The sequence below is a fragment of the Monodon monoceros genome, unplaced genomic scaffold (assembly GCF_005190385.1).
Source record: "Monodon monoceros isolate NGI ecotype Baffin Bay Population unplaced genomic scaffold, NGI_Narwhal_1 Super_Scaffold_21, whole genome shotgun sequence".
Taxonomy (NCBI): Eukaryota; Metazoa; Chordata; class Mammalia; order Artiodactyla; family Monodontidae; genus Monodon; species Monodon monoceros.
Window position 1 is genome coordinate 28,810,371 of NW_021703778.1, and position 14,197 is coordinate 28,824,567.

A 14,197-nucleotide genomic window follows, 5' to 3' on the forward strand; every position below is an offset into this window, starting at 1 on the left:
GGGTGACCCTCACATCTTGGGGGGGGCGGCGCTAAAATGTGGCGGCAGATTCCTGTCCTTCCTGCCCAGGTTGCCTCTGGACGCTGCTCCGGGCGTGATACTGAAGATCTGTCCATGTAATTGTTTATTTCTAAGGTTATTAAACAGCCAGAAAAAAAGAGTTTCCTAGTGTATATTTTTAGAAGTTTACATTTAAACCTGTCTTTTGCTAGCCTGGCCTGCAAAACGTATGCAGAAGCTCTGGCTTGTACAAACACTCTTTCCCATTTAAGTTAATGCGCAGCTTTAAACATACACAAACATCTGAGATTTATAAGTGCCCTGAAGAAATGCACGTCCCTTGAAGTCGGGCAGGAGAGAACACAGCCCAGAACAACCCCATCCAGAGCGCCAGATGCTCTGGGCAGAGTGTTCAGACCTGTCTTATTGGGGAAAATCGTAAAGCTAATCGTGAAGATTAACTCAGCAGTGGAACCTTAGCAAACTTTTCTGAGTCGTGAGTTGTAGGAGGTGGTTGCTGCGTGCGTTTTGCTCAGGTGAGCATGGGAGGTGGAGAATCTCATTTGCAGGGTCCATGCCGGGCTCTGGTTTGAGAAGCACGGGCACTTAAACACTGTTTTCCCACTTGCACTCGATAAATCCTGACAGTTTAAATACGGGTGAAACTTCTTTCAGTTCACCAGGAGCACTCGGGGAAGCCCATCTTCACAGAGCCCTTGCAGAAGCGGGATTCAGGAACTTTATTTCCCATATTCCAAAACTCTTTCTTTCCATCTTCTCCCTGAGTGACTGGAAATTACTTTGATCATAAAATTAAAAGCAGGCTCTTTTATTTGTGCCCGGTAGGGCACAGGGAGATAAGCTGGACATGAACTGGACAGAAACCCTAAACAGAAGCCCTGGCTGTGACGAAAGATGAGAAATTATCATCTGGATTCCAAGGAATTAATCATAATGATTGCTAAGTGGTTGCCGAGAAACGTGAAGTTGACGCAGCATCTCTGTGGAGACACAGGACACAGGCTCAGAAGCATTAAGATCCATGGAGGCCGATGTGCCCCACAATAAGGAGTGTGATAGACAATTGATTTTAAATCTGGGGTTTAGGGCTTCCCTGGTGGCACAGTGGTTGAGAGTCCACCTGCCGATGCAAGGGACACAGGTTCGTGCCCCGGTCCGGGAAGATCCCACATGCCGCAGAGCGGCTGGGCCCGTGAGCCATGGCCGCTGAGCCTGTGCGTCTGGAGCCTGTGCTCCACCACGGGAGAGGCCACAACAGTGAGAGGCCCGCGTACCGCAAAAAAAAAAAAAAAATCTGGGGTTTAAACTATTAGGTTTAAACCACAAAATGCAGGATAGATTTTCCACTGACCCTGCGTAGCACGCATGCTGACTTGTTTATGGTAAATGTCCCTCCTTAAAATAGAGGGGAAAATAACAATAGGCCCAGACAGGCCACTCCCGACTCGTGTAGAGATGAACGGTAGTCTAGTCTGGAAGAAATCACCAGGTGCCGATGGGTCAGATCCCTGACCCTGGGCCACTCCCCCACGGAATGCCTTAGTTCCTCCTCGGGAAGGAGGTGCGTGTGAGGAAATACATAAAGAAAGGAGGAAGACAGAGTTTGCGCTGCATTCTTTTGAGATCAGATCCCCCCATCAAAGCTGCTCAAATGCTCTGCTTTTGTATGATCATCAGGACATAACCCAGCATTTAATTGCCCAAAAGATTTCACGGGGGAAAAAACCCAACACTATTTTATCTCGAGGCCATAAAACTAAGCCCATTTTTTTTCCAATCTCTTAAACTACAATCTTTTTTTTTTTCCCCAGTGGAAACATAACGCTAAGTTTGTTAGTGAAAGAATAAAAAGAAGACACTAATACGTACTATTTGTCTTTGTGCCAGGGATTGTTTTGGGGTGTTTAAACCATGTCGTCTTATTCAACAAAATAGTCCTCATTCTCCCTAATCATGAGTGTCAGGTTGTACATGCTGGTCACGCCTGCTTGTGAAAGAGGAGAGAGGGAGGGAGGAAAGAAGGAAGGGAGGGAGGGAGGGAGGGAGAGAGGGAGGGAGGAAGGACAGGAGGAAGGAAGAAGCATCAGCAAAGTTGCTGGGCACAGTCCTGTCCGTTAGCCGAGAATTTAATCAGCTCGGATCACCCCCACACCCCACATGGCTGCAGGTACAACAATATTCTGAAGGGTCGGAACTAATTAATGAGCAAATGTGAAGCTGGGTAAAGCTGTACCTTTAAGTGCTTTTGATTTTCAGATACGTGCACTTAGGGTCCTGGTTTATACTCCTTTCTCACCCAGTTTCCCTTTATTTACATTTTCAAGACTCATCCACCTGCTCAGGTGGCCTTGCTGGGACGTACATCCCAGAGGAGCACTTGGTGTCCTCCCAAGTGGGGGCTGTCACTGTAAGGAAACCCAGGCCTCGTGGTTTAACGGGGGAAAGCAGGGTCCTGGCTTCTTGCCGATGGCTTGGCCTCCAGCACCATGGCCCCTCCCTGCGGGTCCGCTCAGGGCACCTCTCAACAGTCCTGTGTCCTGCTCTGCTGGGCTTGGCAATCCCCAGGGTTTAGGGCTCTGGACACCCCGCCAGCAGGAGCCTGGGAAAGAGGACGGTCCCCGGAGCTGAGGCAGGTGGAGCTGGGTCAGTCCCAGGTCAGGGACCTCGGGGCGGAAGTTGAGCAGGAAGGCAGCTCCTGCGGATGAAAGGGTCGGGAGAGGGGAGGCGAGGGGGTGCCCATCTCACAGGGGCTCATACCTGTGTCATCACCTTGAGCGAAAGAGTTTTCACTAACCAACCAGATCGTCAGCAGCCACTGGAGCCAGAAGTAGCCCACGTCCCTCAGTCCAGAAAAGACTAGACTGCATCAGGAGGTTGGCAGCAGGGCACGTGGGGAGAGGTGACTCCCTAGGGCCTGCATGGGGTTCCCTCTGAGCTCCTCATCCACAGGGCAATGCACAAATCCCTACGCATAACTAACTGTCCTCCTAAAATTGGTGCATTTGCAATGGTTAGAGACTGAAAGCCCTGGGACACTGTTGTCTTCCGATTTGTGGAGACGCTGTAAATCAAGATCCCAGGGGGCGAAAGTCCCCCACCCCACCCCCATCAAAAGTGAAAATCTTTCCTGTCAGTCTCAGTCCTAGCACATCCGTCACAGACCAGACATGTCTGAGCCGGCTTTTTCTTTTTTTTTTTTTTTTTTTTGCGGTACGCAGGCCTCTCACTGTTGTGGCCTCTCCCGCCGCGGAGCACAGGCTCCGGACGCGCAGGCTCAGCAGCCATGGCTCACGGGCCCAGTCGCTCCGCGGCATGTGGGATCTTCCCGGACCAGGGCATGAACCCGTGTCCCCTGCATCAGCAGGCGGACTCTCAACCACTGCGCCACCAGGGAAGGCCTGAGCCGACATTTTAAAATCCACTTGCTTTCAAACTGACTCGAGGAAATTTGGAGAATAGAAAGCTGAGAAGAGTAGAATACTGAATCGCAGGAAAAGACTGAGAATTAAACACAGACTTGGACCAAATAATGACTAGCTGTGAAACTGCAGGAAATTCTCTGCAAATACTCAGGGTGCAAACCCCAGGGGGTGCTGGGAGCCTGGGTGAGAGGGAAACAGTGCAGGAGTATCGAGCGGACCGTGGAGGAGGGTCTCCTGACGCCGAGCCCACACCGTGGAAGAGCCCGGCTTCCCCCAGTGGTTGGTGGAAACGCTAATGCTTGAGCCATTACACTCACTGGACACGGCCCAGAAAACAGGGCGTCAGGACCAATCGAACAGCATACCATCGGGCGGTCTGCACGCAGGGTGAATGCCGCTCCGTTCTGTCTCTAGTTTCTATAGTTTGGGTATTTGTTTCTTTGACACTGGTTGGTATATTTTACCTTCAGTTTTATTCCTAGAAACTTGGTAATCATTTCCTCCATAGTCAGATGTAGTATTGTGAAAATCTATTGAGAGTTGGAAGAGGCTAAGAATTGTTTAGTCCCGGCTAAACACCTAAGAGTGCATTCCCAGAGATTTCCCAGAGTTGGAGGTGAGGGTGCATGCATGGCGTGGGAGTTCCATGCATCAGGTGTGGGCCAGCTGGAGAGCAAGCCAGCCCAGTCACCTTCGCGTGTGATGGGAGGCAGTTTCCCTGCTGGGGGAGAGAGGGTGGGGTGAGTCCTTTGGGGCATGAGCACACCAGTCCTCAGGCTGAGGAGGGCAATGCAGGAGGCCAGCCAGAGAGGGGCAATCACTCTCCCTGGAACGTTTCTTCGGCTGTGTTTGCAGGGAGCAGTCTCAAGGGGTGACGTACAGTTTTCCTTTGGGACTTGCTAACCACTGATGACGGAGAGGTGCCGTCCCCAAGTTCAGGGACCCCCGAGCACGGGCAGCACCCGCAAACCCCCTGCACACACCGCCTGAGACGGGCAAGGGCACCTAAGCAGGCACAAGGCTCTTGCTGCCGGCGGTGCTGCGAGTCACAATGCCCTTCGTCTCCGGTCCGGGGATCGCGTGTCTTCCATGTCCTCGAGACAGTAAGCGGCTGACTTAGCAGCAGCTGGTGGTGGGCGGGTGGCTCCCAGCCCTGACCCACACCCCTGCCCTTCACAGCACAACGTGGGCTGTACACGCGCTGCTCCACACCTTGCTTTTTTCACATAACGATATCCCTTAGAAATCTTTCTATTCCTCCAGAGAACTTGTCTACAGGGGCCCAGTATACAGATGAACGTACTCCGCTCTAAGCAGTCCCCTACTGGTGGGTCACTCATATTATTTCACTTGCAAACATTGCGGTAGTAAATCACTTTTACATACATCACTTTCACACAACATGCAGAGATACGACAGCCACACCAAACAGAAGGCCAGTTGCTTCGTTCTCACCACGAACCCGTGAGCTTTGCTAGGAAGCAGCTGTGCGCGGCCCTCGAAGGGACCAGAGGGGGACGCGGGGGCATGGCCCCTCCTATGCCCCCCATGGGGTCATAAGGATCTCAGGACGGAACTTGCTGGATGGAAGGGAGGCTGTATTGCCGCTACCTACCTCCCATCTGCCCTGCTGTTCTTTAGGGAAAACGGAGAGCCTGGGCCGTCAAATCAGAAAGCTCAGCACCCTCTCCCCGCTGCTGCCACTGTTCTCAGGTGTGAGCCTGTTTTGGGAGCTCCTGAAATGCGGCCCCAGAAGCGAGGCCGGGGTCCCAGGCGGCTCCTGCTCTGCGTGGGGCCCAGGGAGGGGCCGCCCCACCAGGACCCCCGCACCTCCTGTGAGAGGCGGTTCCAGAGGGACGCGCTGGCCTGGGCGTCCTGCTGTCTCTGCTGGCCTCTTGTGGGCGTCGAGAGTGGCCCTCGGCCCAGGCTGCACTTTCACAGGAGCCTCAGGGCCCAGACTGCCTGGTGCCCAGACCTCCTGCTGCTCCAGGGCTGGGCCTTGAGTCCAGACGCAGAGACATGCCCCAGCTTCAGGGCAAAGCCGCCGAGGTGAGCGGAGCAGAGAAGCAAGTGTCCCTTCGTGCAGGAATCTGGGGTTCTGAGAGGCGCTGGCTCCACGCAGGGAAGGTGGCCGATGGTCCTGAGTTGCCTCAGAGGCATAGGCGGGCGGGCGGGGACTGGCCTGCGGTCTGTCCTCACAGACATCCTTCCGTCCTGAGCATAAGGCCCTCCCGTCAGAGAATCTTCCAATTGAGGGACGAATCTTCCTCAACCACAGGCCTGCGTCCTGCCCTGTCTGGGTCACACACGTGGGGAGACACGGCCCTCAGGTCCTTCAGGCCAGGAATCGGGGTTCACACACTCGGGGCCCCACTGGGCTGGGATTGGGGAGTGAACGGAGTTCTGGGCGTGACTCCGGCCTCACAAGTGAGCCAGGTGTGCACACGCCCGCCCCCCCCAGTACCTTTTGTCCCACTGGCTGGCTATTTACAGGTGAACTTGAGCCTTGGATGCAAGGGGGCAGGGGGGGCGGTGCCAGGTGAGGTGGAGAGCAGACCCACTGCCCCACGGGGAGGGCAGTGGCCGCAGGGCTCTCACGCCTCCTCTGTCCACCAGGCCTGGACGTCAGGCAAGCCCAGGTCGTCGTCCTGTCCTCGGGGACCAAGTGCATCAGCGGCGAGTACATCAATGACCAGGGGCTGGTGGTCAACGACTGCCATGCGGAGATCGTGGCCAGGAGGGCGCTGATCCACTTCCTGTATGCACAGCTGGAGCTGCACCTGAGGTGAGCGGGGATCCCGGGCGGCCATGCAGCCCCCGCGCCTGGTGTCCCTCTATCCCAGCCGACCCTGAACGTGCCAACGGCTATGCCCCGAAAGCACACCAGCCCCTCCCAGACTCCAGGTCGAGTCTGTTTCCCTCCCCAGGCCTCGTCCTGGGGCCCCCAGGCTCAACTGCCCGGACGAGCCCAGCCAGCAGCTCTGAGCCCTGTCCTGCTGTGTGGGGCGGGCTCTCCCTACACCCTGCCCCACAGCGGAAACCCTTCCTGCACCTGTTCCCCAGGCACCACGACGGAGGCGGCCAGTGATGGGCTCTGTCTCCCTGTTTCTGGCCTCCTCCTCCTCCCTGCATGTTTGCATCTTAAAGGGGGGGGGTTCTGTAATGAAGACCCTGAGCAACGTGCCCAGATGTGGGATGCCTAGTGCTGTTGGGCAGCCATCAGGAAGCAGCAGGCTGTCCCCTGGGGGGCATCTCCCTCTACGACCCCCTGAGCAGTAGCAGAATCACGGGTGGCTGTAGGCACAGCGTGTGTCTCTGCCAGAACCGCTGTCCTTCCACACCCTCCGGAGCAGCGTTCCTCAAACCCGCTAGCAACAGGGGCCTGGGGGCTTCAGGCGGTGACTCCCGCCTGCCCATGGCCTGTGCAGGGGCCACACAAAGGGAAGGCGGGTCCAGAGGTGCTGAGTAGACTCAGGAAAGCAATGCCTTCATACACTCAGTTAATTTCTGTCCGAGCCCCTGATTTGCAGGTTCCCCCTGGTTCCAGGCTGGCGGATGGTGCGGCCAGGGTTGAATGTGGGGAAGGGAGTTGGAAATCTCTCCAAATGTGGGAAGGGTTTCTCTCCTGAATATCCAACTGCCAGGTCAGAAATGTTTCCAAACACTCCTAACTCTGGATGTGTCACCGTGGCCCCAGGCTGACGTTTAGGGCTGGCTGTGTGCTGGCACCAAGCTGCAGGCCAGGGGCACCCAGGCCCCTGCCCTCAGGGGATCGGGGTTAGGGGACGGAGACCAGCAACGGCTGCAGAAAACCAGGGCCAGGCGTTTGCTCTGAGGTTTTGGGGAGGGCCTGGGGGGCCTGGCAGCAGAAGGAGCACAGTCAGGGAAGCAGAAAGGCTGGTGGGATGCCTCAAGGGTTCCCGGGGAGAAAATGTCTGTTCTGCTGCCTGCGTGCTCTCAGAATCCATCACCAATGGGGCAGAACGTGTAAAAACAGCAAGACCGGCGGGAAGGAGCCGCCCGTGACTGGTGAGAACGGGTCTGGGAGGGGCCACAGCTAGGCCCGCTCTGTGCAGGGGGTGCTCCTCACTGCCACTGAGAAGGGGGGCAAAGGGGGTGTCGTGTGGGGAGGACAGCCCTGGGGCACGGCCGAGGCAGAAGAAGAGGGGTCCCCGCGCCGGATTCCTCACTGGGCTGCGGCCGAGCCCTGCCTCTCTATCCCTGTTCTCCGTCTAACAGAGAACCATCTGCCCACGGCGGCCGTGTAGAGCGCAGCGTCCTGCAGGCACACAGGGAGCATCGTGACCCACAGGATGGCCGTGTCACAGACACTCACATGCGGGGTCATGTGTACCGAGGACGCTGGGCTTGTGAAGGATGGGCTTGACCGTGGGCGGCGGGGAGGCCGAGGATGCAGCCTCTGTGGGCCGGTTGCTCTCACCCAGCTGCTCCGCAGCTGGTCCAGAAGGTTTCATGCAGGAAATGGACCGGGCGCCCCGGCCGGCCTCCCGTAGCTGACGGGGCCCCTCTCTGTCCCCAGCAAGCGGCGCGAGGACAGCGAGCGCTCCATCTTCGTACGGCTGCAGGAGGGCGGCTACCGGCTGAGGGAGGATGTCCTGTTCCACCTCTATGTGAGCACATCCCCCTGCGGAGATGCGCGGCTCCACTCGCCCTACGAGCTCACCACGGACCGTAAGCACCCAGCTTTCTGCCTTTGTGCTCGAACAGCCCGCTACTCTCCTCCCTGGTTGGTGTGTCCCGCTGTCCGCTCAGACACCGCCTGCTTGCCTGGGTGGCGCGGCCCTGAGGGGCAGGCGAGCGCATCTGCAGCCTCAGAATGGCATCCTCTAAAACCTCGGTCCGAGGGCCCTCATCTCTGGGGACAGCGTAGCTGGAGACGTGACAGAGGCTCTCTAATTGCTGGGGCCCCGTCGCTGCAGCAGGTCAGGCAGCCTGTGGCCAGGACACAGCACACAGGCTGAAGCAGCACAGAGGCGGGCCACGTGGAGGTGGAGCTGACCCCAGGGCTGCGTCTGCCTCCGTCTGCACATGGGGGAGGATAAAAACATCTTCCCGGGCGCCTGGCCTCTCCCACAAAGGGTGTGAAAACCCTGGGCGGGACCTGCCCTCTCGGGTATTTTAGGAGAGCTGGTGACCACAGACACAGTCGCGTCCACCCAAGAGGTGACACCATGGTCCTGGGGGGAGGACACCGCAGTCTCCTCTGTGCGGGTCTCATGGGGTCAGTGTCTCCCCAGGTGCCATTAGGAAAGTCTGTTACTGACGCTACGTGTGTGTGTTACACATGCTCGTATACACACCACACACACACCCGCACACACACGCAGACACATGCAGACACACGTGAACCCCTCCAGAAGCAGAATGAGGCAAATCTGACGAGGGCGGGGAAGTGGAGTATCTGTGTGTGATGAGGGGTCAGCCCCTTCTTAAGATGGTGAGGCACCCATGGCCCGTTGTGCTCGGAGGGAACCTACAGCAGAAACAGACAACACAGTTACTGAAGGCGTGTTTGGGCCCTGACCCCCCACGGAAGGTCCACTTGTGTTCTAATTACCAAGGGAAGGAGCGATGAGTACTTTCTGAATGCCGGCTGCATCCCGGCTTGCGGTGAGTGCCTCTACCTAAGATAAGGACGTGCAGGGAAATCGCTCTCTTTAAAACCCTGCATGAATTTAACCTATTTCTCTAATACTCAGATTGTATGCGGGTCCAAAATAATGCCTTCTGCTTTTACCGATGTTCCTCCAAGCCCATCGCTTTCCCCTCTGGGAAATGGTTGGACAGAGTCCCCTGTAATAGGGTACCGGTAACATTTTCATTGCTGTCTCAGCACGGGCTGCCCTCCTGAACAGCACAGGCTGGGTGGCTTATAAACTGCAGACATGGATTCCTCACGGTTCTGGGGGCTGGGAGTCCAAGATCAAGGTGCTGGTAGATTCGATGTCTGGTGAGAACCCGTTTCCTTGTTCACAGACGGCGTCTTCTCGCTGTGTCCTCACCTGGAGGGAGGGGCAGGGAGCTGTGTGGGGTCTCTTTATAAGGACACTGATCCCATCATGGGGCTCCACCCTCATGACTTCATCACCTCCTAGAGGACCCACCTCCTGACACCATCACCTTGGGGGTTAGGTGTCAACATACAGAATCTGGGGACACACACATTCAGACCATAACACCCACCTATGGAAAGTCAGTGGGAGAATCAAGTCAAACTGAGAGTCACGAAAGGGACTTCATGTCAGGGAACTTCCAGGGAGCTGCCCCAGGAGGAGAGCAGGCTGGGGGACCGGCAACGTGGGCAGTGGGCTTGGCCCCTCCAAAGGCCCCTGGGGTTGTGCAGAGTGTTCCTTCTGACCGCGCAGCCTGAGAGAGAGAGAGAGGAGAAAACATGAGAATTCATTTTCTCGGAGGCGCTCGTCAGGCTGGATCTACATGGTACCAATTCCCCACGTGAAATTGTGAAATATGGTCCATTAGCTACTTGGAATTATCCTTCCATTTTCTCTCAGAAGACCTGGCATCATGGAGACCCAGCCAGGAGCCCTCCGGTTCCAGGAGGAAAAGTCCCACAGAACTCTGGGGAGGCCCTGATGCACCAGCTTCCTGCCGGCCGGAGTCGGGGTGGCTGAGTGAGGAAGGGGAGCCCGTCCCGCCCCGCCCCCCCGAGACTGCGCTCTCTGCCAGGGACGGTTCCAGGTCATCAGCCTCCCCGGCCTTAATTCCAACTTGCAAAGCCGGTGGTTTAGAAGAACAAGCAGATATGTTCTCAGTGCGCCCTGGTGTCCTCCTCCAGGCACAGATGTCTTTTACTTCGTGGTGTTTTAAGAAGTGGCAGGTGCAGGTAGAAGGGACCAAAAAAAGCGTTTTCCTCACATTTTTGCTGCAGGTGTGCCTACAGAAATTAGAAGCTGCTCCTAGGTTATTTCAGCTGGTGTTTCTCCCCAGGGTTCCCACAGGGGCCCCAAGCGGGCACCTGGTGGGTCTGTCCCTCAGACGGCCAGCAAGTGTCCTGCATCACCTTCCTTACTCGTCGGCCAGGGCAAGAAGCCCCGAATGCGTGCCGTCCCCCATGTGGAGGACCTTTACAGGTGGCTCAGCCTTCTCCATTTGCCGAGGCACAGACGCCCCAGAATTGTTTTGTTTTAGAGAGAATTGGCTAATGTGGGGATGGGGTGACTCTGCTGGTGGCTCACTCTCAGGGTGCCTCCTTCGCTGGACCTCGGAGGAGGGGGTGTGGGTGATGGGGATCCTTAAGGGTCCCCTCCAGGGCAGAGGTGACAGTGACAGGCCCCCTGGAGGCAGGGCCTGCCCGAGGGGCGTTTAGCAGGGATGGGCGCTCCCGCCTCCTGCAAGCCACCCCTGCAGAAGCCCAGCCTCACTGCCCCATGGCCTCAGGGTCCACGCTCCTGAACAGGCCCAGGGCACCCGACCCTGAAGGTCATGGCAATGTCCTCGCGTCCACAGATGCAGAGCATGACATGCTCAATCCTCTCCCCAGAGGGGTCACAGCCGGGAGAAGCTCTGGCCCTGGACAACGAGGCCTCCAGCTTCTCACCCACAGCTGCTCCAGGAGCCTCCCCTCCACCGACCAGCATGTCCCCTGCCGGTCCTGGTCACTTTGGCTGGTTTGATTGTCACCCCTTGCTTGGTCTGCAGGAGCGGTTGTACATCTTTCTGCACAACCCACAGCCATGGTGCCAGGGGTCACCCCTCCCTCTCTCACACACATGTACACACACGAGCCCAAGCACACGGCACACACACACAACAGATGCCTGACGTACGGGACCGCGGACACACCTGTTCAGTGATTAGGTCTAAGGGAAGTTCTCAACAGGCTTGCCCAGATGGCCCCCTGTCCTTTAAGAGGGAAGGAAAGCAGAGTGAACCCCAGCAGAGAACCAAGTCTGACCCACCTGTGGCAGAGCCCCCCGCTGTCCACCAGGGACTCTGGCCTAAGCTGTCGCCACAGCCCTAAAGGTTCCATGAGTTGCAGTAGCCCCAGACCCCTGAGGCCCAGTTCAGGGGCTCTGCAGCTAAGGGACAATACACAACCCCACCCCCGGGGACGCCTGTGGCTCCAGAAAGTCTAAAGTCCCTGGGGTTGTTTCCCCTCAAAAACATTCACCTGGACAGATTGTAGGTTCTCCCTTCCTAGAGTCCTTAGAAATGGACTCAGTGTCCGTTGGCCAAGATGTCTGGGGTGGCGTGCTGCCTGTGAGCAGGTGTGCACAGATTTGGTTGTTTCCAAACCCGACTTAGCTACAACACTGCCAGGAAGTTTCTACAAATGCAGGTTCCTGTGCCCACTCTCCCAAGATTCTGGTGCCTCGGGATGCAGTGGGTCTGAGGGCCCATACTTTTAAAACTTCCCCAGTGATTCTGAGGATCAGCCATGTTCTGAGACCCCGGGTTCAAAACCCCCTAACCTGTCTCCTGCCCAATTGGTTTCCTATCCTCTCCCACCGGAGGGCGGGCCTGCGTGCAGACGGGGGACTGGTGGAGCGTCTGCAAGGCCTGCAGACATGGGGGCAGTTCTGATCATAACCCAAATGAAGAGATTAATGAAAAGACCCGGGCTGGTCACAGTGGCTGGGTGACCGTTCTCCTTCCAACCCACCAACACTCTAATGCAAATTCCTCTTGCTTGGCAGGTTCTTTAAATAACCTAGAAAATTCAGTCCTTACTGCCATTTTAGAAGAGTTTAGCAACTTAGTTCAAATCTCTGATCTATCTCCCACAAGAAGCCATGAGAAATAGCATGATTACATCACACAGCTATCTTACAAGTGTGAACTGAATGCCTGTACGTCTGAGCCAGTTCTATTCTTTGTACATGACGGCAGCTCAAGAGATTGCTCCAAAATCCCATAGGAAGTCAGGGAATCTAAAGTACACTTCCTGACGCCCCGTGAGCTACAGACGCATGTGAGCTACAGAGCATGCAACACGTGATAATATCCGTGCATTGTAGGGTCGATGGATTTAAATGCCTTCCTAACTCACATCGTCACCGTCACCATCCTCACCAGGTAGGACAAGAACACCCACGTGACCACATGACAAATATTGTAGATGTCATTATTACAATAAATAGTAGACCACATCATGGGTATACCTTCTGGGATATACCTTTTGAAGTTTATTTGGGGTTTAAAAATATTGTCTTCTTTCCTATACTTTTTTCCCATTTCTGGCTCTTTCTCTCCCCTGCACCACTGCAGCAACCATGCATCACATTTCAGATAGACCTTTGCTCCCTCGGTGGACTTCCTCCGTCGCCATCTGATTCTCTCCTGAAAATAGAATATTCACTTGAACAATTTTCTTAAACACATTACCAGCCGCACTTTATCTTGACATCAGGGTCCGAAAGTCAGGGTTTTAGATGAGCAAACACTACACTGAAGAGTCTCATGAGATGGAGTATCGGAAGTAGCTGAGAACATTCTTATGGGTCTGGGAGCATTTATGTATCCACGCAGGCAGGGTCTTAATGCTCCACACTTCCGCTGTCTAGGGCACACGACAAACCCACTGCAGATAATTTAAGGTCAGTTCCCTGCAGTTTCTGGTAGGATTGGCATTTCGTTCTGCTTGAAGTAGCATCTTCAACTCCCTCCTGCCTCTCGCAATCAGGCAAGAAAGAGCCAGGGTAAACGAGCTCTGCAAGATCGCGATGCTCAGAGCCGCTGGGACTCATCACACTGGTGGCGGAGCTGGAGGAGGCAGCCGAGACTCAACACCTCCGAAAATAAACACTCGTCAGGAGCATCTCATGCACCTGGCTCTTCAGGAAAAATTCATCTACCTGAAAACTTTAGGTTAACTCCTAGAAACCAGTTGTTACTCAAGCCAGGCCTCCGGGTTGTCATGGCCTTAACAGGCTACAAAGTCTGCTTCAGGGAAAGTTAGTTGCACAGAAGCACTGGGTAAGAATTCAGAAGAGCCTTACAATGTAATAGGTGATTTTCCAGGTCTGGAAAATGACACAATAGTTGAAACATTGAGAGAATGGTGAGGATACTATTGAATATAATTACCAGAAAGAGAGGGACAGCAAGTACCGTATTTCCTAAGAAAGTATTCCCACACAGAAGACTTTAGTTCCTAACATTGTGGTAAATTGTGGAAACTGTTAGCTACGCCGGCCCTCCTTTCCCTCAGTGCCACCTGCCACAGGAAGTTGATGTGATAAAGACCTCACCTGGACGGTGTAAAAAGTCAGGTCAAACCAAAGTTTTGCTCAAGTATTTTTGAGTCAGGTGAAATATTTTATGTTCAATTGATTATCATCACCGTCACCATCACCATCACCATCATCACCATCGTCTCATCGTCATCACCACCATCATCACTGTCTCACCATCACCACCATTATTATCATCACCGTCACCATCACCATCAATCACCATCGTCACCATCGTCACCATCGTCACCAACGTCACCATCATCACCACCGTCACCATCGTCACCATCGTCACCATCGTCACCACCGTCACCATCGTCACCATCGTCACCACCATCACCATCGTCACCATCGTCACCATCGTCACCATCATCACCAGCAGCAGCAGCATCATTGTCACCCGATTCCTCGTGCCATTTAAATCTGCAAAGAAGAGATTCAGGCTCTACCTAGGGGGAGGGCTGGGCATCCCTTGGCTGTGCGCCTCCCTCCCCCAGGCTCAGTCTCTCATCTTGGTTCTTCCTTCCATAGACAACTCAT

The 14,197-nt window shown here is 55.2% G+C and overlaps 1 protein-coding gene across 1 annotated transcript in view; it reads left to right on the plus strand.

Annotated features, from left to right (window-relative positions):
• ADARB2 (adenosine deaminase RNA specific B2 (inactive)) overlaps window positions 1-14,197 on the plus strand; it is a 364,115-nt gene that overhangs the window by 335,358 nt on the left and 14,560 nt on the right. The window contains exons 5-6 of the mRNA XM_029236216.1: window positions 6,060-6,228; window positions 7,984-8,135. Coding sequence (XP_029092049.1) covers window positions 6,060-6,228; window positions 7,984-8,135 — 321 coding nt within the window. The remainder of the gene's footprint in view (window positions 1-6,059; window positions 6,229-7,983; window positions 8,136-14,197) is intronic.